The sequence below is a fragment of the Dryobates pubescens genome, chromosome 20 (genome assembly GCF_014839835.1).
Source record: "Dryobates pubescens isolate bDryPub1 chromosome 20, bDryPub1.pri, whole genome shotgun sequence".
NCBI lineage: Eukaryota > Metazoa > Chordata > Aves > Piciformes > Picidae > Dryobates > Dryobates pubescens.
Window position 1 is genome coordinate 10,650,941 of NC_071631.1, and position 20,531 is coordinate 10,671,471.

Genomic DNA, 20,531 nt, shown 5'->3' on the forward strand with positions numbered 1-20,531 from the left:
TAGAAAAGCTTCCCTGCAACTGCAGAAGCCTCTCACCATGCAGTCTTACTAGCTATTTATAAATAAAGTCCTTGCTAGTTTGGGGCATAAAACCAATGCAAAACTTGTAAATGTTTTTGCATGTGAACATACTACATGACAAGAGGCAAATATTTCTCCCTAGTGATGGGAGAAAAAAGGAGTGTACGTGCTAGAAGTCAGCAAGATAGTGCAAAAAGTAAAGGCATTCCTTTCACAACATGAGTTCTCGCCTCTGCTCAGACATTGTCTTTTCTTTCACAGGAAAAAGAGCATGGGAAAGCACCCTTAATTATATTTTATCATGTCATCCTGCCTCCTTCCTTGTGGGCATGCGACAGGGCGTTTTTTAAGACTAAACCAAAACTCTAGGAATTAAATTTCCTCTCCAGTTTCTTCTCATGGATCCCTCAGTAAAGCAAATTGTTCCAGGAAAGATTTCACTGAAACACTTAGCAAAGTGTAAGCAGCGTATCTCTCATTTTAACAGTACACCAAGAAATACTACCAAGTAGTAACTTAGTATTTTTACATGGCCAAATTTCATATTGAGCTACAGTACAGCCAATCCACATAAGTTCTGTTACGGATGCACACCAACCACCAAGGAATTAGTTAAATTACTTATTTTTAATCTGTGTGTGGAAAAAAACCCCTACCATCACCTACCTCTCTCCTGAGCAGAAAGTTCAGAACCTGGGAAAAAAAAAAAAAATAAAAGGAAATAAATCTTATTTTCAAAGCTTATGGAGACGACAATGGCAAACAACCCCCAAACAAACCAGAGCTGTACACATCCAGCCACTTTGTTACCAGACTTACACTGCAAGAAAATCACCAGAAGAGCAAGATACATCTCGTTCCTGAAGAACAGACACTTAATTCCAAAATAAAACAATATTCATCATCAGAGGTGATGCCTCCAGGTACCAAAACCAGGGTATGGCTTTTTCTGTTGTTTTATGGAAACAGGTACAATTTTGCCATTAAAATCTGTAAGTTCTCCCAGATCTTCAACAGCAACTGGCTCGATCAAGTAATCGTTCCCATTACTGGAAACTGGAAATGGTGAACAATGAGAATCTATCTGCTGCTCACAGGCAGATTACTGTTCAGGAAGTGACTGGACTTTTCCTGAGGGCGCCACCAAATGCAATTGCTTTGTTTAATTTCTTAAGGTGTATTCAAAAAAACAAGAAGTTCCAATGACATTTATCCTGCAGTTCCTGTCAATTTGGCTATTTTTAAGTCACAATTAACCATTTATGAACACAAATTACCTTTGTTGTTTGACCTCTGCAAATATTTCCCTTCACCCTGACATGGAAACTCTTTCAGAGCACATGTGTACATAATTAGTAATTTTTTCCCCTTTACCTCCACTTCTAGGTCTCTCACCTTTGCTGTGGCAAAGAATGGCTTTATGTGGGGTGCACAATAAATTCAAGTTACCTCAGAAATCATAGCTCCTGTTGCGTCAGACTGAAATGCTGGACCTCTCCTCATATGTCAAAACCATGGGGCTGCTCAAGTTTTTATTTGCTGTAGTCAGGACAGTGCAAAGTATGCACAGTCATAAAACTTAAACCCCACAAGGCTTATTCTCAACAACCATTTTCTTTTTGCATGAATGCAATTTTAATCCTCAATAATCTGCCATTGCAAAAGTGGCACCAAATCAAGCACCAATTTCATTTTCCCAGAAAAAATTCCTTTAGCAATTCAGTGTTAGGACCTTTCAGTTATTCAGCATATTCCTTTTTCAGTTTACTAGTCCTCTTTTTAAGTCAGACTTAAATCAATCCACTTGAGGCCTAAGACTAACTCAGTCTATAGACTTGATAATTGAGTTGAAATCATGTCCTTCAAAAAATGTTTTTCAATTGTGTGTCCCAGAACTCCCTAAGTAGAGATTCAGTTATTCCTAAAAATCGAGTGCCAAACTTTTAATCCCTTAGTTTCTTTCCTTTGTAGACTGAGTCAGTGCTCTCCTTTCCTCCCAGAAACATTTTCCAGGATTGTTGAAATGCTACTTAAAGCAATACTAAATACACTCACAGAAGCCTATAAATAAGACATACAGTTCTCATAAGCTTCACTGCCTATATGAAATATTTTGTTTTCATCTCCTGGGGTAAGTGAAAATTGTAATTTCTCCCCCCCCAAATAATAGTTTAAGACTCTAAGTGTACTTTAATGCTTGTATTACACACTGAAGTGTGGCATTTTGCAAAAGGAAACGGAGGTAACACTCACTGGTTTAACAACGTATCAGCAATAGGAACCAGCATCTATCCAGCTATGTGCAGGGAGGGAGCACAGAACAGCACAAGAGTGCTGGCAAATTCATGACTAAGAAGTAAGGTGGTTTAAGTAGCAATAGTGTCTGTTCTGCTCAATCCATTCTGTTTGAAACACACCAACAACAAAAGCCTGATGGTCTGGCTGGTTGCCAGTAAAGGTCTCCAGAGCCAGGTAAAGGAAAAGAGGAGGTAGACATGTGGCAGGTGGAGAACAAAGGTAGATCAACTTGTGCTGCTGGTAACAAAAATCAGGAAGGAAGGAGATTTCCCCCTTTTCCCATGAAAGAATTCATCAGGACATACAAAGCTCAGCAGTCTTTCCCACAGGCAACAAAGGCTTTCCTCACAGCCACGAGGGAAGGACGAAGTGAGTGTGGGGCAGTATCCTTCACAGGGAGTGAGCACAGCTGGGTTCAGAACCAGGCTAGTTTCAGACTAAGGTGGAAAGGCCAGTTGAGGGGATTAACTAGGTAAGGAGTAAGGTTTAATGGTGCAAACACCTGAGGCTGTTGCAAGATGTCATTTCCAAGCAAAGGAGGTTCTGTAAGATGCCACAGGCCAATTAGTCTATCATATTCCTGATAAATCCTCAGCATTGCCCTGGAGAGGAAAACCTGGCTAATACTGACCAAAATCCGAGAATTACATTCAGCTGCAGCAATTTAAGCCAAAATACCAAGAAACTTGAGAAAAAAGCATTTCAAATGCAACAGAATGGCTTGAGACCACCTTCTATTGTTAAACTGGAAATCTGATTGACCTGAACTGTGAGGTTCCTGTGCCAGTAATGCAGCTGCTTGTTTTGCTAACAGTCTCTCACTGTTCTCTCTCAAGATATGATTTTCTGAAATAAGTAAGCTAACATATACCATCTAAAGTATCCCTTCAGTCTCTAGGACACTGACCTCAAAAATGCAATACACTTTCTGAAGCAGACAGCACAGTGATGACAAACTGCCACAAAGCCTTTTGAAACCTACAGGAATCATGACATTTAACCTGCTGCCCAATGAACTGCACCCTTAAACATTCATACAATGCTCATAGGGAAATTCACCATCCCTGGACCAGCTGGCTGGGTCCCCTGCTACTTGCTTACATCTGGCATTTCCTAAAAAACATCAACTCTTGTCATTTGACCAGAGCTTTGCCTAAAATCAGAGGTAAAAGAAATTCTCCTAGCTAAAACCAAAATGCTGAATAAGATTTTCAAAATTCCCCCTCTGCAAACCCAGTAGTTTCAACCAGTGTCTTATGACAGGAGGGGAAGTTAGGAATTCACACTTCAGCTGTTTATTTTCATTTGCTCTCCAGCTGGCTGGCATGACAGCAAAGAGCACACTGCAGCACGAGTCTTTAGGACTCATTTGACTTCCTCACAGAGCACACACTGATTCCTGGAAATCTTCTGGGGCCCCTAAACTTTGTCTCAAACATCCAGTTCCTAATGGAAGTTTCACTTTCTTCAGAAAAGATTAAACCTCTACACATGTGGTCTTCGAGTTCTGCCTTACTGACAAAACATTTCTCTTAACGTTCTGGGGCCATTAAATCTTGTCCCTGATAAGGGAAGCTTTGTACAATTTCTTGTATAAATTCACTGATTTTAAAACCTGTCAATTGCTACAGAGGCACATCTAAATCTGTTAACATTTATACAAATTCAGAGAACTGTGCCCATCTGCACTGAAATCAACCCAAGCTTTTCAGTAACTAAATCATAGGTAGAAAAGCAGTTCTGATTTCTAATCCCCAAATGCATAACACATACAATTGTTTAATTGTTTTGGTTCCTTACAACTGTGAACTGTTTTGCTTTATTATCACTCCGTTTCTAGTACACTCACAGATAACAGCATTATAACCAATGCTGCTGTTTTCACAAGCCTAGACAAATCCCTGGGGAGCTGGGAATGAACTGAGTTTGTTCTACCAATATTTTGGAGGTACATTGTCTGCTCTTGAATGTGAGACATTCACATCATTTGTCTCTATTTTAGAAGTGTCTCTTTATACCTCCCTGTTGAAGAATAAAGCACGAATTCTACCCCTGGATTCAAATATTTACAAAGAACATTAGAGAAATGAACACTTTTTCCCAGAAGCCTGTCATTTACACAAACTCAGGATTGCTCAGTTTGTGCTTCTCAGAATAAATTGCATTTCACAATGGCACCATCTGCTGGGAGATGACCGTGACAGTGAAGCAGGCTGAGTTCCCTCACTCCTCTCTTTCACAATTAAACCTATGATTACTGATATCCAATGCCTGCAAAAGGCAATATAAATTAGGTCCATAAAGTACCTGAAGGAAGCCAGAAGCTGATAATGAGAGCATATCACTGAGGCTTTCACACTGAAGTGTTTCTTTTAGGGTCCTATTTCAGACCCTAATCCACAAATTCAAGGAAAACAAAACAAACCTCAAAACACTGAAGACACAGATGCACTAACTACAGGATCTCCACACAAGGACAGAGAGAGCAGGTTGCTTGGCAGAGTCTAAACCAGCCAGGAAAGGCACAAACACACACAGAAGAGCCCTCCCCACTTCCCAAACAGAAACTGGTGCTTTGAACCAGCCCTTGCCATCCTGCAAACCCAGGCTTGTCCTGTAGGAGCCAAACGAGCTCTCTGCATGCAGGCTGCTGCACATGACAGATTCTGGTGACAACTAAACTTCACTTTTTCAAAAGATCCACACCTTGGCAAACTCAGAGCTCCTCATTGCCCGCACACAAAATCGGCTTCCTAGAAAAACTAAAGCACTCAGTTCAGGTAAGGTCAGGCCAGCCCTTATCAGCTTTAGAGAGCTGGAGTCAAAGGGCTCCAGGTGATTTTGGCAGCCCTCCTTCACCTGTGTGCAAGGCAGCCACTACACTGCCCCTCCTGCCTTCACTCACCGGCCCAGGCCACCCTGCCTAGATCAGGGGGCTAGGGTTAATGTCCCTTCCAACCCCTAACATTCTGTGATAACTATGATCACAAATTAGCCTTTTCCCACCATTTTCTGTGCACAGACTTCTTTTCTTGTCCCCAAAAATGCTTGCCAAAATCTGTGTTCAATTTATTAATACCATATTTCTGGGGCTTATCAGTTGCAAGATGAAGTAGCTTAAATGTGGAAGAATTGAGGGCATGTGATTAAAATATATTCCTAAAACCACTACAAAGATACTTAACTGATGTTATTAAAACATTGAGGATTTGAAAGAATTTTAATTTTTAGGTTAGGATGAAGTATTTTCAGTAAGATAGTGAAACTGAAAACATGAAAGACAATATGGACAGCCCTGCTAGCAAGGGACAAGATTGTCTCTTACCTATTCTCAAAGTAACCTGGAAGCCCCAGCTTGACCAGATTTGACAGAAAACAGATGCACTACCAAGTTTTAGCACACCTATTTGCAGGGAAACCACCGAGTTCATGACACTGTTGCGGAAGCCAGTTCAGGCATACATATTTACAAAATTCCTTTTATTCCATGAATTTAAGTTTACACATTTTTGGCTGATGTTACATACTTGGTTAAAAAGTCCTTCAGCCTAGAAATGTGCATCATTTCCTTCATGGTGGTGTCTCTGCTTCTCAGCTGGACCACTCCGTTCTCCAGGGTGGCATCAGTTATCAAGACCATGAAAAGAATGCTCATCTCATCATACCTGCAAAGGAAAGAGAACTCCTCTTACTGGTCCTGGTGCAAGAAAAAGTCAGGGAAATTATGTCCAAATGACCAGAAGCTGTAAATATTTATTTTTGCTACACTGCACTAAGTCCAGTGTGAAGACACCAGTTTCCTTGTTGCCATTCCTTGTTTTCCTGATTACAGTTCCTTAAATTATTTAGTTACTTTAGTATGTGAAAGCAGTATTTGGTGATCTATTACCAGAGTATTTTTGTAGAAGCAAAATACAGTTTTCTTCTATTTAATAGCCAGATTTAAAAGGCTTCTGCAAGGAACAAAAAAGTTTTACTTATCTTCTCTCAAAAATAACATTAAATGTGCTCATGATCCACTGACATAAGCAACGATACACTCAAAATTCACAGATCAACAAATCATATGAAGTCCTCAGATGGAACAGTAGGTTTTATCTGCACAAGTAACTCCATCATGTACACCAAGTAATGGTTCCAGGCTTGGAAGAACATTCAAGACCAGACACAGTGTGCTACTTTAAACAGAATTTAAAAATGAAGAACCAGTCCAGGAGCTAAAATGGGGAGTGAAGAGTTGGAAACAGATCTGCAAGTTTATGACTCAGAAATGTATTTTCAATAGCAGAGTCCCCAAGAGGCATTTCACAGTTTCAGAGAAAGGTGTGAAAAGCTTACAATTCACTTTATTTTACAAATGAACTGAACTCTTTGTAACAAAACCAACTGGACCCAAGCTCCCAGTTGAGGATACATGCCTTCAGTCATAGGGTTACTGCACTTGACATCACTGAAAGCAGGCCTGTTTTCACTAGTCATCTTTCACCTTCAGTTTAATTTACAAAAGACTGTTTCTCCTTACTTTGTATAAAGCTGTTCCAGAGATACCTGCACAGTTTCCAGATAACCCGGCCATACAGAAATTCTGTTCTCTGAGAGTTCATTGAACAATCCTTGACAAACCTGTGTTTATTTAAAAACAAAGGACAAACTCTGAGGGTTTCAAATCCTGTACAAAGAAACCATTAGAACTCCAGTATGCGTGACATTAGCATTCCTAGCTGATGTTAATGTTCTAGATGAAATGATCTCTAAGCAGAAAGCAGTCTGACATTAAATTTCCTTTTCTATTTAAAATCATGCCAGTGTAAGTTTCTTCCCCTCTGTATGGACTGGCTTAATGACTGAGTTTAGAACTTTTTATTTAAAAATCCTTCTGAAGATGTGACCCACATGTTAATTCTGAAAGATTAAGAAGCTGAGAGGGACTGTGTTATTTATTGGACGCTGTATTAGTACTAAAAGCAGTGTGTTAACACAAGTGAGGCACCTACTACCTGCTGTCTGCAGTGTACTCCTTCAGCTACAACTCAAAAGCTGCACAGCAGAAGCACTGTGAAATCTACATCCACGAATCTCCAAGAATCAAAAGCAGCAGTGTGACTTTCCCCAATGTAAACAGTATCTGAATTGTAACAGAAGGTTACATGGAGAATCAGTGCTCAAAATTACAATACTTTCATACAACATACCTGTCTCAGCTCTGTTGTTGGACCTTTTCCTACATCCAATGCCACTTTAATAGGTGCTAAACAAGGATGAAGCTTAAGCACCTAGTAATCATATAAAAAGCAACAGATTACTAAATGCATGTAGTGTGGAATTCTAAACAGGACAAGGAACTCTCAAGTTCTCTCAATGAAATTAAGATTCTAAACATGCAAACTTTTTCTTACAGCACAAATTCCTGAATTACAAAAAACCTGTGCTTCATAAAATTAGCACCCTTGCCACCTAGGCTAGCTTGGCAGAAATTACTCAGCTTTGGCTAAGCCCCCAAAAAAGAGGTAAGAGTTTTGTTAGTAGAGCTCCATCACCTTTAATGGAGCCAGAGTAATCAGAGACAACCCAACAGTTACCATCCAGTCTACTCAGTCCACTCCTAAAGACCAAACAGCTGTTTGTTTACCCAGTGCTGTCTGAAAGCTAGCACTCCAAATCCACAAAAACAGGGTTAATATAGGAATGATGATGATGAAGCCTGGGGAAATGTCCCACTACAACTTGTGACCCACTCTTTCTACTCTTCTCAGCAATCTTCAATCTCCTCTTTCCCATGAACAGCAGCTACATCCCAATTCCTCCTAACTCATTCATCACTTGCATGGCAAGGGCCTACCTACTCATCAGAACAAAGGCAGAACACGAAAGGTGACATCAAAATGAGAGAAAAATTGCTTATGTGAATGAAAAGGACTACAAAGGCAGCCCATTAGGACCAGCCTACTGCTGCCAGAGAGGAATGTTCTGCCTGCACTTGCTGGGGAACAGGAACAGTGATATAGAAAAAGGGGACACCTCCATACATGCTTTGACCACATTGCCTGTGGGGTTTGTACTTCTACTTGTCCCTGCCTTCCATCATCCATTCTTTCTTACATTTTCTACAGTTACCTTCCTCTGTGAAGTTTTCTTTTTTGTTAATGGATTCTCAGCTAGCTGCAGAGAATCAAAGAGATAGGCTAACACTCCTCGGTCCAGATTTCCACTCACAGACAGAACATGAGGAATAACATTCTTCCTTCCATCTCGGCCCTGAAGAGAAAAAAACCACAAAGGGATACCTCGGAGGTCTTACTGCAGAGTATCAACTGTACTGCTTTTACAACAAAAGATTATAAAGACAGTCACATACCAAACAACTGAACCAGCAAAGAAACAATTTCTCTCACACATTATCATCTTCAGAAAAAAATATGTTTAATATAGAAAAGCTTACAAATAATTTTGAACTCTCTCCTGGATACATCTGTAACAGTTCAGTATCACCAAGGTTCTTCAATGTTTCTATTGTTTCCGTCCCCCAAGGAAAGGCATAATGTAAATTAAATCCTCTTCTTCCTTCTTCATCCTGGAAGTCACTGCTGCTGAAGTTAGATGGACCAACTGCAAACTGAAAATAAAAGGAACAAGAGGTGATGGCTGCTGTGCATGCTGCATCAACTACAGAAAACAAATCTGGAATGGAAGCCAAAGTCCGTGATTTTCAGCAAAAGATATTAATAAATTACCTCCTGAGTCTCTTTGCTGCTTTACAACATTCCAATCTAAAATCACTTACAAATACAGCACACTTGACTTTCTGCAAATCACATTATAAACTACTTGTTTGCCACAAATATAAGTAGTTTTTTGATTTCTCACAAGAAAACAGGGTGTCCATTTCTACTTTTTTGGAGGTGCAGGGTGGGCCAAGATGGCCCACAGGTACACTGCTGTTACCTTTCTCCACCACTGGAGCCTCTGCCGCAACCAGTAATCCAGCCACTGTCCTGCAGTTCTGGGAGAACTAAACCATGTAAGCGAAGACGTCGTCATTTCTCCTATTCTTTAAACAATAGCAAGACCAGCGAGTTAATGCCTTCAGAAATAACAAGGAAAAAGCAATAAACAGTATTCAAAAACAATGCAAAAGCAAAACAACTGCAAACACCTGGCTTAGGTATGGGAAAAAATTACTTTCTCTATTACTGTACCTTCTAAGGTTTCTGTTGTGTTGTTCACTTTCTGGAATAGAGTGAAAGCACACTCCAATCTGAGCGAGGCCACAAGGCAGTCTTTTGTTCACCAGTTCTAAGCAGCTAAGGTATTGTGCCAAAGCACCTGTCAGATACAAATCATTACTATCAGTAACCACAAGAAAAAATTATGATTTTTAATTCTACTGAAAGTGAATGCAGCACATATGATACACAAGCTGTTTGTATGTGCAGTCCTACTAGCACAAATGTGTTGCAGGGATCAGATAACACTATATAGCCCAGTTCCTCTGAGTACTTTGACAAATGCAATCTTAAGGTGCCTTTCCCCCAGGTTACAAGGGAGAGCGAGCACCTAATGTAAACTTCGGCATTCATGCTGCTCAGGACCTTGAAAGGGACACTAACTCACTGCGCGCAGCTGAAACTTTCCCAGCGCCCCGACGCAACTGGAAAATTCCTTTAAACACAGCTGCTTCACTCCCGGTAAGGCAAACATCAGCAGGCGAGCAGGCTGTGCCGAGCCGCCTCCCCCTGTGCTGACAGCAGAGGGCCGTACCGGGAAGCAGGCTCTCACGAAGCATTCCCGCGCTCCCCAGAACTTCTTCCACAGACAGGCCGCCCCGGAAGGCTTCGCGCAGCGTCTTTGAGTGCAGCAGACAAAGATTCTGCCCGGTCGGCGGGGAGCGGGCGGCAAGCGGACTGTGGAGTGGGGCATCTACCGCCAGCACCTGCTCCCGGAAGGCCAGCGCCGAGTCCCACCACTGAGCCTCCAGGTTGGCCCGGAGCCCCGCGCCCAGCGGCCCAAAGCCGGGGTGGCAGCCGCTGAGGTAGGCGCGCCAGGGCCGCGGCTCCCCGCAGCCCCTCAGGAAGTGCTGCCGGCAGCACACTTCGAGCAGCTCTTCCCCACCCATCGGCTCAGCGCCGCCGGCCGCCGCATAGGGCCGCACCGGGGACCCGGCCTCCACTTCCTGTGCAGCGAGGGGCCTCCGCCGCCTCAACATGGGCCGCCCCAAAGAAGCGCGGCCACACCAGCGGCGTCCTTGGCGACAACCCAGCGCCATCTTCTCGAACTCCCACCTCCCTCATGGCCGCCACGGGCGGTGCGTGCACTGCGCATGGGCCACGGCCGCGCGCCGGAAACGGGGCTGGCGCGCAGCCAGAGGGGACATGGAACCGCGCATGCGCGCCGATACTCAGCGAGCTGGCGCCGAGAGCGCGCCCCCGCCCCGCTTCCCCTTGGGTGGCGGCAGGTCGTCCGCGGCCAAGCCCGGTGCTGCTGTTTTGTGTCCTTCAGCCCGGCCGCGGCAGCCGGGACAGTCAAGAGGGGGCGTCTGGTCTTCCCCTCTCGGGACAGAGCAGCTCTGAGCTCTCTCGCACGAGTTGGGGAAGACCCTACCCCTGCTGCCATGGGAACACATTACAGTCACAGAGAGATTTGCAGGGGAAAAGTCCACGCAGAGCTCCTAGTGTGGTCTGAAGCAATACAAAGCTTTTCCAGGCAGAGATCCAGGCTCCCGCTAACGTGTTCCTGGAAGACCTTCTGCTCGCAGTGGGGGCAGAGGCCTCTCCACCAGCACTACTCGTGGAGTAGTGGAAATTTCCATACGTGCTTCATCACGGTTTTGTACTAGTGCCAGGAGGAGGAGCTCAAGGGGAACCATTCTGGGAGCAGGTCATGCAATTCATGTATGTTAAGTGCTCATGAGGGGGAATAAGCTCCTTGTTTACTGCACAACCCTATCCCACAGGGCCAGAGAGCTGACGGCATTAAGGCCAGTGGGTCAGCTGGAGAAGCTGCCACAGTACTGCCAGTTAGCATTTTTTTCCACCTCTAAGGCCGATTGTACAGAGATGCTCTGCCACCATTGTCAAAGCTACTGCGCCTGTGGAGTTTTTTGCAGCATTTTTGAATTCTTTTGTGCAGGAGTGACCACTTTACACTGTGTAAAAAGCCCCTTCCCTACTCAGGGGGCACTTAATCTGAAACCACACGAAAGGGGGGGGAGGGAAGGGCAAGCCAAGTTGTTTTTCAGAGCTGTGCCTTGTTGGTTAAATGTTCTCAGAAATAGCACTTCAGTAACTCCCATCACATGACCAGAAGTTTAACAGACCTTTCCACACCACATTCAAAATTACTTCAGCTTCCAGAGGGAGCCAATTTGGCCAAAACTACTTAAGTCCACCAAGAATCTATAACCTTCAAAAAACCTTTAGAGTCCCAAGATGCGTCTCTGCCCATGGTTTCCAAAGCACATTTTCAACTGCTATGACTTGCAAACAAGCCATCCGGGTTTCACTTTAACACAGCTGGTTGCTGCTGCCACTTAATGTGAGAAAGATTGCTGCATCACTGTTCTAAGACCCCCAGACTACCAATTCACAAGCTTTCAGCTTTCTACACGTGGTTGTGTAGGGGCTTTAAGCCTATTTTTAAAAGAATTTTCAACGCTTTGTTTCAGGCAACTGCCCCAGAAAAACTTTACAATCAACAAAGTAACTACTTCCTTGTTCGCAACACTGGCAGCACAAGGCAAGTAGAACACTGCGGGGCAAAGTAAAAGAATTTTTACAGTAACAGATGCAGCTTTTGACTGAAGTGGGGCAGTATTTCAGGACTCCAGCTGAAATTCTCATAGCAACAGTGAATAATCACAGAAACTATGATCAACTGACAACACCAGAGGAAAAAAATACATAATTACTAGGCAGATTAGGCTACAGTTAAGAACATGACAACCTGAGCCCCAGAAGAAAGCAATCACCAAGAGCTAAGTGCAGACTAGCAAAAAGACCTGACATGTGAAAGTCAGATGGGTTCAAAGTAACCTAGACAGAATCTTCAAGATTCAGCTTTGCATACATTCAGCTGGACTTAAGCACTGTTAAACTTTAATTAAGTTACTGATAAACAAGTGAGAAGAAGGCACTGAGTCAGTTCACTGAAATTTTAATAGACAGTACTTGAACGCATTAAGTCCTTTAACCCCCCAAAACCCAAGTATCCCAGCTATGCTCCTCAAAGAAATACTGTTGCTTCACTCTGCATGGGCAGTGCTTCAAGAGAAGTCATTTCCACATACAAGTCTTGAAGAAAATTCATGGAGTGCATTCATGGGTCAGCAGCCCACTGCCCTCCCCCCACTTCCACAAAGAAATCACCGCTCAATACCAGTTTAAGTATAATTTGAAGTTTTAATACTAAGATCTTCCCATTTCTCTGAAGCTCATAGTAAGCCTGCATGCCAACTCATCACAAGGCCTGACAGCTGCAGATACATTACACTCAAGCCTAGTCTGCACATATGCTCATGTGAAAGAGATAGTTACGGTGCTGCAAACGCTACCTACGCTTGTAGAGGCTCATTAGCAACACCACTGCAGTTTTGGTCAGCAAGACTTTTAGCTACACCATTACTCCAGTGGCTCTTTTCCAAACATTGGCTCTACACTAGTGAGACAGGGAAGAGCACTGTTTCCAAGTTACTTAGAAGCCAGTTTTAATTTTCTTCCCCATCCAAGCAGAGCCTGCCATGCTAAGCAATCTAGCCCAATCAAGGCAAGGCTGGGTTTTGTAGAAGCTTAAATGTTTAATCAGACACAGTTGAGAAACCTTTCTAGAATTTCATATAAAAACATTTGACATTCCATTAATGTAAAGTTGTGCACATGTTGAGAAAATTGCCATCTGAAAGAAAATTCGGTCTTCAAATATCTTTATTGGAAGGCCATGCACTGCCTTCTGTTACTGTATTTCAAATCACTGTACATTTACTTTGAAAACACTGTCTGCATTTTCTAGTACAAAAAACTAAAAATTGTTTCAGGAATGTAGAGAAATATTCAACTTAAATAGCGAAAAAGTGCACCATAATTACTGCTGCACTGCAGTCATTTCTGCATTTCCCATTTCTTAAATAACTATCCTGTCTTGATAACACACAATATAAAGAGCAATTATGAAAAACTGAGACATTTAAATACACCAAGTTATTGAGAATAACTTGTGGGCATTGGGTAACCTATCATGGGAGCAGCACCAGTGGCAGGGTACGCATACTGCTGCTGGTTCATGCCATTGTGCATGTTTGCGATGTTACTGCCATACTGCTGCTCATAGCCATTCTGGTAAGCTCCCGCGGGGTTACCAGCCCTGAAGCCAGCCTGCATGCCTGCAGCAGCTGCAAAGCCATTGCCAAAAGGTGTTCCATTACTGAAACTCTGGGCGCTGTATGCCCCATTCTGAGTTTTTGCTCCGAAGTCTCTCTTTCCTATTGGACCATAGTTTCTCTCAAAGTTCTCCCTCTCTCTAAAACTACTAAATCCACCCCTTTTGCCCGCAGAATATCTGTCACGTCGATCACCTCTGGAGCGACCTATTAAGAGAGACAAGACACAGTTATCATTAAAGGCTGCATTTTACATGTCACCAAGTGAGTTCAGCTAGTAAGAAAACTCCCTGTCCCAGCAAGGCAAACATACTATAGAGCTTTCCAGTTGCTAACTAGATTCTGCTTAGATGGAGACTATAGATAGAAAAAGCTGTCCAACCTATTGAGGAATCACATACTCTCCTCCCTGTGACACCACTACTAGTGTCACCACAAAGTCAGTTTCATCTTGCCAACAGAACACTTATGGCCCACCTTTCCTGACCATATGATGGCCACAAAACTCGACCCTGAGGCATTTTATTTCACCTTTGGCCAGCACCAGCCACAGATGCACCAAAAGGTCCAGCTGTGCATAGGGGTGTTGTTCTTAGTTACTGGTATTAATACTCTTTTCAAGTCACCATATTTAGTACCTAAATATCCTTCCACTGCCATTTTGTAGAGAGGTTGGAGGTGGCATTTGAGTTTCCATTTTGTTCCAAGAGGAAAGCTACACACTGTGGTCAAGACCTACCTGAACCTCTGTCTTCAATCAGCTGAAGCAATTTGGGGTTGATGGCTTGATTAGCCTCCCGAAGCACAGAGATGAGGTCATTTACTTGCTTAATATTGTTAGGAGTAAAGAATGTGTATGCTGTGCCTGTTTTGGTACTGCGGGCAGTTCGTCCAATTCGGTGGATATAGTCCTCTGAGGAGTTAGGGTAGTCATAATTGATGACAAATTTCACATCTTCCACATCTGTAAAGTGTTGCAGTGTGGCAAAAAGCAAGGTACAAAGTTTTGCACACCACAACAGCCAAATCGAAGATAAACATTAGACAAGAGCACTTTAAAAGAAATAATGGCTGCAAAGAACAGGTGTTAGAATCATCCATTTCTGCACGAGTATTGTGGAAGAGAAAGTTATGCACACTCCGTCTGTTCCCGTCTCATCACCCACCCTGTGATCCAAAACCTTACCATAAAGGAGTATGCATTTGCTTGTCATTCCCAACTCAAGAGTCCCCTTTACAAATCATCAAGTGACATCTGAATGCTTCTTGCAGTAGGGCCACTAAAGCTCACAGCAGCCTCTTCATGTGCTCATTTGAGGACCTTAGAGTAAAAACATACAAGGTCCTTCACATACACACTCATTAGAAGCTCAAAAAAAAGGGGCCACACTGCTTGTCTTGCCAAGACCTTTGAACCGCAGCTGCAAGAAAAACATACCTGTCCCCCCAAAGTCACCAAGTTGTTTTTATGCACTGTGTCTTGTCTAGGCAAGAACTTCCAAGAAGCCAGGGTTCACTTGAGAATGTGTCTCCCCTCTGGCAGGTCTCGACATGACGACTACATATAGGTGGAGGAACTTCGACTTTCAAAGGCATTTGAAAAGCCATTGCTTTCCTGCCCCGCTGGCTAAAGTGAGAGGTGGGCTTTTTCTCAGATTTCATGTGCCAGTACTCACCAATTTGTACAAGGCTTAGTACATTTTAAAGCTGCTCTCTCCATTTCATAAGTTGAAAAAATTTCATTGAACATTGAAGTTTGTAATAATTTTCTTCGACATTTCAGCAAACTCACTGAAATTCAAAGACCCACAGATCACAGCAGACAGTATGCACAAAACTAACAGTACTGCACCATGGCAAATCATGCAAAGCATGGAGAGAAGAGAAATACCAGGGCAAAGTGAACTGTGAATGAAACTGCTTATTTCATGAGAGAACAGTTTATGGGGGTAGTAGTTTAAAAGGATGATCTTTGCCTTTTGAAGATTACTGGCACACAATGCTCTTTCACCTCTCTATTTGACTGGAAGCAGCCAGCCGATCACTTCCACTAGTCCTCCATCCCCCTCGAGTCCTCCGATTGTCATGCCTAGGCCTTGCCACAAAGACTGCACCTTTATGTGAAGAAAACTTAGAAAAATGCAGAGGTTAAAGAAAGCAATAGACTTTCTTTAAAAAGCTTTGGGCAACTGGCATTACAGAGTTGTACTAACCTAGACCTCTGGATGCAACATCTGTAGCAATCAGGATTGGTGCTTTTCCGTGTTTGAATTCTGCAACACAAATAGCTCGTCAGTTTCTTCATTAAACACCAGCTCACAGTGGGTAGCAATTGCAAAAATACTCACCATTTAGAACCCAGTCTCTCTCCTGTTGACTTTTATCACCATGAATACCCATTGCTGGCCACCTGGAAATACAGAATTTTGACCTCAGACCACTCCTCAAGTATTTTCACTAGTCAAAGACAGGGCTAACTAGCCAATTCCAAATAGCTGCTAGTTTTAACTTGAATTGGTATCTGGTGTTACTTGACAGTTTTGACACCATGGTTAAATGACCTATGAAGAATCAAGAGCATGGGGGTGGCTCAGTGAAGCTGCAGCTATGGGACTCACCCATCTCTCCTCATTTTCCTGGTCAAATCATCACAACGTCTTTTGGTTTCCACAAAAACAATTGTTTTGTTTTCCTTCTCACTCATTATTTCTTCCATCAAACGAATAAGCCTATAATAAAGAGATGATCGTTAGAGCTAGGATCAATTTCTACTGCACTTGTTTTAACATCCTGAATTATTTTTCAGTGGTCTTAGACTGGTGTTAAAAAAAAAGGCAAGACAGATTTGTTTCACAATTCAACTAAAAACCTAACCATTAAAACCCCACATCGAATGCTCTGCCCCAACACTGACTACCTACTTGTCATCTTTCTCCACATCATGACACACATCCACAATCTGCAGAATGTTGTGGTTTGCACTGAGCTCCAGTGCACCAATGTTGATGTGCACATATTCTTTCAAGAAGTCTTCAGCCAACTGCCTTACTTCCTTTGGCCATGTGGCACTCCACATCAGAGTCTGCCTGTCAGGCTGGAGAAGTAAACTATGTCAGCACAAGCTCAGTATACAGTTAAGCCAAACACCTTTAAAACAAAAAAATCTACCCAGGCAAGTCTAAAGATGTTCCTTGCACTGCCCTTGCTTTAATGAATATTTGTTTCTGCCAGTAGTGATAAATGCATGAACGAGTCATACTCACTCTAATCTGATCCACAATTTTTCTGATCTGAGGCTCAAATCCCATGTCAAGCATCCTGTCAGCCTCATCAAGGACAAGGTAAGTACATCTCCTGAGATTGGTCTTTCCAGCTTCTAAGAAGTCTATAAGTCTTCCAGGTGTTGCAATGCAGATTTCCACACCTAAAAGCCAATTGCTGAATTCAGATGAAGTAATTTTCACATTGCCTCATACAGAGATGTATCAAGGCTTATCCATACCTCTTTCCAAGTCACGAATTTGTGGTCCCTTTGGAGCACCTCCATAAATACATGTAGACTTCAAACGGCAAGCTCTGCTATATTCAGCAGCTACCTGCTGCACTTGTTGAGCCAGTTCACGAGTTGGTGCCAGCACAAGACACTAAAAGTAAGATGCTCAGGTTTTAGTTCAATACCTACACCTGAAGCTTCTATTCTTGATACTCATTTTAAATTTAAAGGTCAGCATATACTCCTTCAGTGCTAGAATGACTAAAGTAGCCCAAATCAGCAAGCTAAATTACCTACCATCTCCATTACCACCAAAACCTGACCTATGCTGTGTGGTAAGGCATCTGAAAGCCACCGGCTTCCAGAGGACGCTTACCTCCATTACATACAGTTTTAAGGACAATCCAATCTGATCTTACAGCCTGTGTTTCAGAGACTACCAAAACACAGAACCACTTTAGTCATGCAGAAAAACAATACAGCTCTGCACTCTTAGGAGCATGGGCAACTGGACTGTAAAAAAAAAAAAAGTACATTCTTCAGACATGAAGATCCCCTTTCATTTAGGAGTACTTACAATAGGTCCATCTCCTCGCTCCAGGAACGGCTGATGATTTATATGCACAATAGCAGGCAACAAGTACTGTTTGGAAGAAAGAGAAGTCTATTACAATCTCTTCCCAAAAGTGTTCAGCCCACATTAAGCCAGGCCATACTTCTACTGCAATATTCCAGGCTACAACCAAACTTACAGACAGTGTTTTCCCTGATCCAGTCTGTGCTACTCCAACCATATCCAATCCGCTCAATGCAACAGGCCAGCCTTGTGCTTGAATAGCAGTTGGTTCAGTGAAGTTCTGCCTCTGAATTACTTCCATAACATTTGCTTGAAAAGAAAATTGATGTTTAGTAATTTTGACTTCATCTTAATCAAGCCTGGAAGAACACCCAGTATATTAATCTTCACTTACCAGGAAAGTTAGCTTCATAGAAGTTTATAATCGGTTTTGGACAGTTATGGCCCCTAACTGTAACTTCTTTGCTTGCTCTGTACTGTTCAACTTCTTGCTGCAAGACAAAAAATTGTTAGAAATAAGCCTTGATGTCAAAGCCACACTTAAGTTGCCACATGCCTGTTGGGCCCCATGACCCTCAGCATGCTTGCACTTGTGTTTACTGTTGCATAAGGATAGACAAGATACATACCACAGTACGCCTAACTACATCAGGATGTTCTTGATAAAAGTTCTTCTCAAATTTGGGCAGTTCATCTAAATTCCATTTCTTTTTGGTAAGTTTTTCCCCAGGATTTCCAAATTTCTTCCCAGACAGAGGTCCACCTCTACTTCCTCCAAAACGGGGAGCTCCAAACCTAAAGAACATTATAACATTGACTACAAGAGAAACATTTCGCTCCTTACACAACTTAACCATTACATCTGCAATTCACCTTGTAACTTCACATTTTTAAGCCTCATCTACATGATACTGAATCTTCAAAAAACACAGAAATCGCAGATGCCACAATGTACCTAGCTACAATTCGTATTCAGACGCTAAACAAACGTATCTTTACAGTTTCCTTAAGATGAAGTTGAAAGGCCTATTGGCCAGTTACAACGTAGGCGAAGTAAAGACATGAAAACCTTTGTACTGCCCCGTGATTAAAATGGTTTCCCACCCAAGCGGCACTGCCACTGTGTCAGGCTGCAGAAAGCGGGCGGGAGGCGTCACAAAATGTCGCGGTAACTTCCACACAAACCGTTTTCTTGCATACGAAAAGACAGGCTTCTCTCACTAACCATACTTTACGGGACCGTGAATTTTAAACTCACGGTTTAGGCTCCGTCCCCCCGTTCAGAAAAGGCTCACTTCGAAAGCTTGCCCCGGAACCCCCAGGCGCAGCTTCAAGCAACGCTAAGCCCTGCGCTGAGCACCGCTAAAATGGATTCCAGCATGGGGCTGTGTGCCCGGCCCCGATCGCTCCCCAATTTGGCGGGGCAAGGCGCTGAGAACGATCCTTCCCAGCACAACACAGCGCTCCCAGAGGGGACCTGGCTGAGTGGCCGCTGCTTCCTGCCAGCGCTGTTTCCTTTGTCTCTCATTTCTGTCTACGCCACATTTTCCAGCCGCTGCCATTTTAGAGTCTGAGCTGGGCGGGGGGAGGAGGAACAAAGGCAGCAGCAGCCGGCATTTTGATTTCCCCTCAGTCACCGCATGGCGGGGCCGGCCATTAACATCCGCTTACACAACACAAAGCGGGAGCCGGCCGGCTCCTGCCAGCAGCAGCGAGAGCCGTCCCTTGTGAGGGGGAAGGGAGCAAGGAAAAGGGAACCGCCCTATCAAGAGCTCCCCAAGGCTTCGGCATCGACGAAGAACCCGGCCAACCCACTGACCCACAAACCTCCAGCCAGCCCGCCGCTCCCCAGCCTACCCCCACTGACCGGTGGCGGGGTGGTGTGAAACGGGGGGACGGAGGCGGGGGAAAAATAATTGAGCTCAGCATGGGCCATCCATACTCGGGGATACGTCCCCGGGGTGTGGGAAGATATACTCTTCCCCACGGAAAAGGTTAAAAAAAAAAAAAGGGGGGGGGGGAAGCCACTAAAAATCCCACACAAAACAAAAAAACACAACCCGCGCCCCTCGGAAGCGGTCGCACACAAGTAGGGGACTTCGTTCGGCCGGATGGACCTAGTCCCGATCCGGACTGTAGAGCCGCCCACGCAGTGGCCGCCTTCACCAGCTTTAACCACTCCTAAAGCCAAGATCCCCACCCCCGGCCTCCCTTCGCGAAGCTACGGAGACTTCCAGGCGACAAAAGCTGAGAAGAAGGGCTCCAAGGCCCATCCCCCGCCAGTCGCCGCCATTTTAAGCGGCTCAAAAACAACCACCAGAACCCCACAGTCGCTCTAAGAGTCCGGATGCTGGCGGCGGCTAGCGCCGGCCGGGCCCCCGGACTCACCCTCTATCCCTTTCGCTGGAATACCCGGGCATGGTGATGGTGGCGGTGGGCGAGACGATCCCGGTCACTTAAAGAGGGTGGCGAACAGTAGCACAGGATCCGGCGCCGTTGGTGGGGGCACTGAATGTGGAGCGCCTCGCCGACCGGATGCCGGTTATATAAGGGGCCGCGGGGGCTGCTGGGAACCGACTGGTGACGCAGGCGCAGAGCCCACCCCTCGTTATGCAAGCGGCCCAAGACGGCCGCAGTCCCCGCCCCGTCCCGTGTGGGCGGGGCCACGGCTCGGCCGACTGACCGGCTTCTGCGCTCGCGGCCGGAAGTTCTCCTCCTCTTTGGGGCGCGGCCCCCGCTGCCGTCACTGCCCGCAGCGCCCCGCCCCTGGAGGC

General features: G+C 44.2%; 3 protein-coding genes across 12 annotated transcripts in view; all 3 read right to left on the minus strand.

The window, feature by feature from the left end:
• The window catches only part of PECAM1 (platelet and endothelial cell adhesion molecule 1), a 34,799-nt gene extending 28,895 nt beyond the window's left edge, over nt 1-5,904 (minus strand). For 8 of the 9 annotated variants that reach the window (XM_054171070.1, XM_054171069.1, XM_054171066.1 and 5 more), the window contains exons 1-2: nt 841-1,092; nt 688-714 (exon numbers count right to left, since the gene is read on the minus strand). In XM_054171070.1, coding sequence (XP_054027045.1) covers nt 688-714; nt 841-874 — 61 coding nt within the window. In that variant the 5' untranslated portion in view covers nt 875-1,092. Of the gene's footprint in view, nt 1-687; nt 715-840; nt 1,093-5,846 lie in introns of those variants that run through there. The other variant, XM_054171068.1, reaches the window with a different exon arrangement.
• Nucleotides 5,769-10,649, minus strand: POLG2 (DNA polymerase gamma 2, accessory subunit). Its single transcript, XM_009902697.2, has 8 exons — nt 10,078-10,649; nt 9,516-9,642; nt 9,262-9,367; nt 8,759-8,932; nt 8,434-8,574; nt 7,512-7,592; nt 6,842-6,942; nt 5,769-5,984 (listed from the first exon to the last, which is right to left on the minus strand). Exons 1-8 carry the CDS (start codon nt 10,580-10,582, stop codon nt 5,819-5,821), a joined length of 1,401 nt encoding a protein of 466 aa, XP_009900999.2. The 5' UTR covers nt 10,583-10,649; the 3' UTR covers nt 5,769-5,818.
• Nucleotides 10,650-12,693: 2,044 nt separating this feature from the next.
• On the minus strand, nt 12,694-20,290 carry DDX5 (DEAD-box helicase 5). Of its 2 annotated transcripts, none has more exons than XM_054170535.1 (13): nt 20,170-20,290; nt 18,387-18,552; nt 18,152-18,248; nt 17,933-18,066; nt 17,758-17,823; nt 17,190-17,331; nt 16,951-17,111; nt 16,609-16,781; nt 16,306-16,416; nt 16,036-16,097; nt 15,901-15,960; nt 14,427-14,651; nt 12,694-13,894 (listed from the first exon to the last, which is right to left on the minus strand). In XM_054170535.1, exons 1-13 carry the CDS (start codon nt 20,175-20,177, stop codon nt 13,509-13,511), a joined length of 1,791 nt encoding a protein of 596 aa, XP_054026510.1. In that variant the 5' UTR covers nt 20,178-20,290; the 3' UTR covers nt 12,694-13,508. The 2 variants fall into 2 exon arrangements, with proteins under 2 accessions (XP_054026510.1, XP_054026509.1); XM_054170534.1 differs by having other exon boundaries at nt 20,146-20,288.
• Between the last annotated feature and the right edge of the window lie 241 nt (nt 20,291-20,531).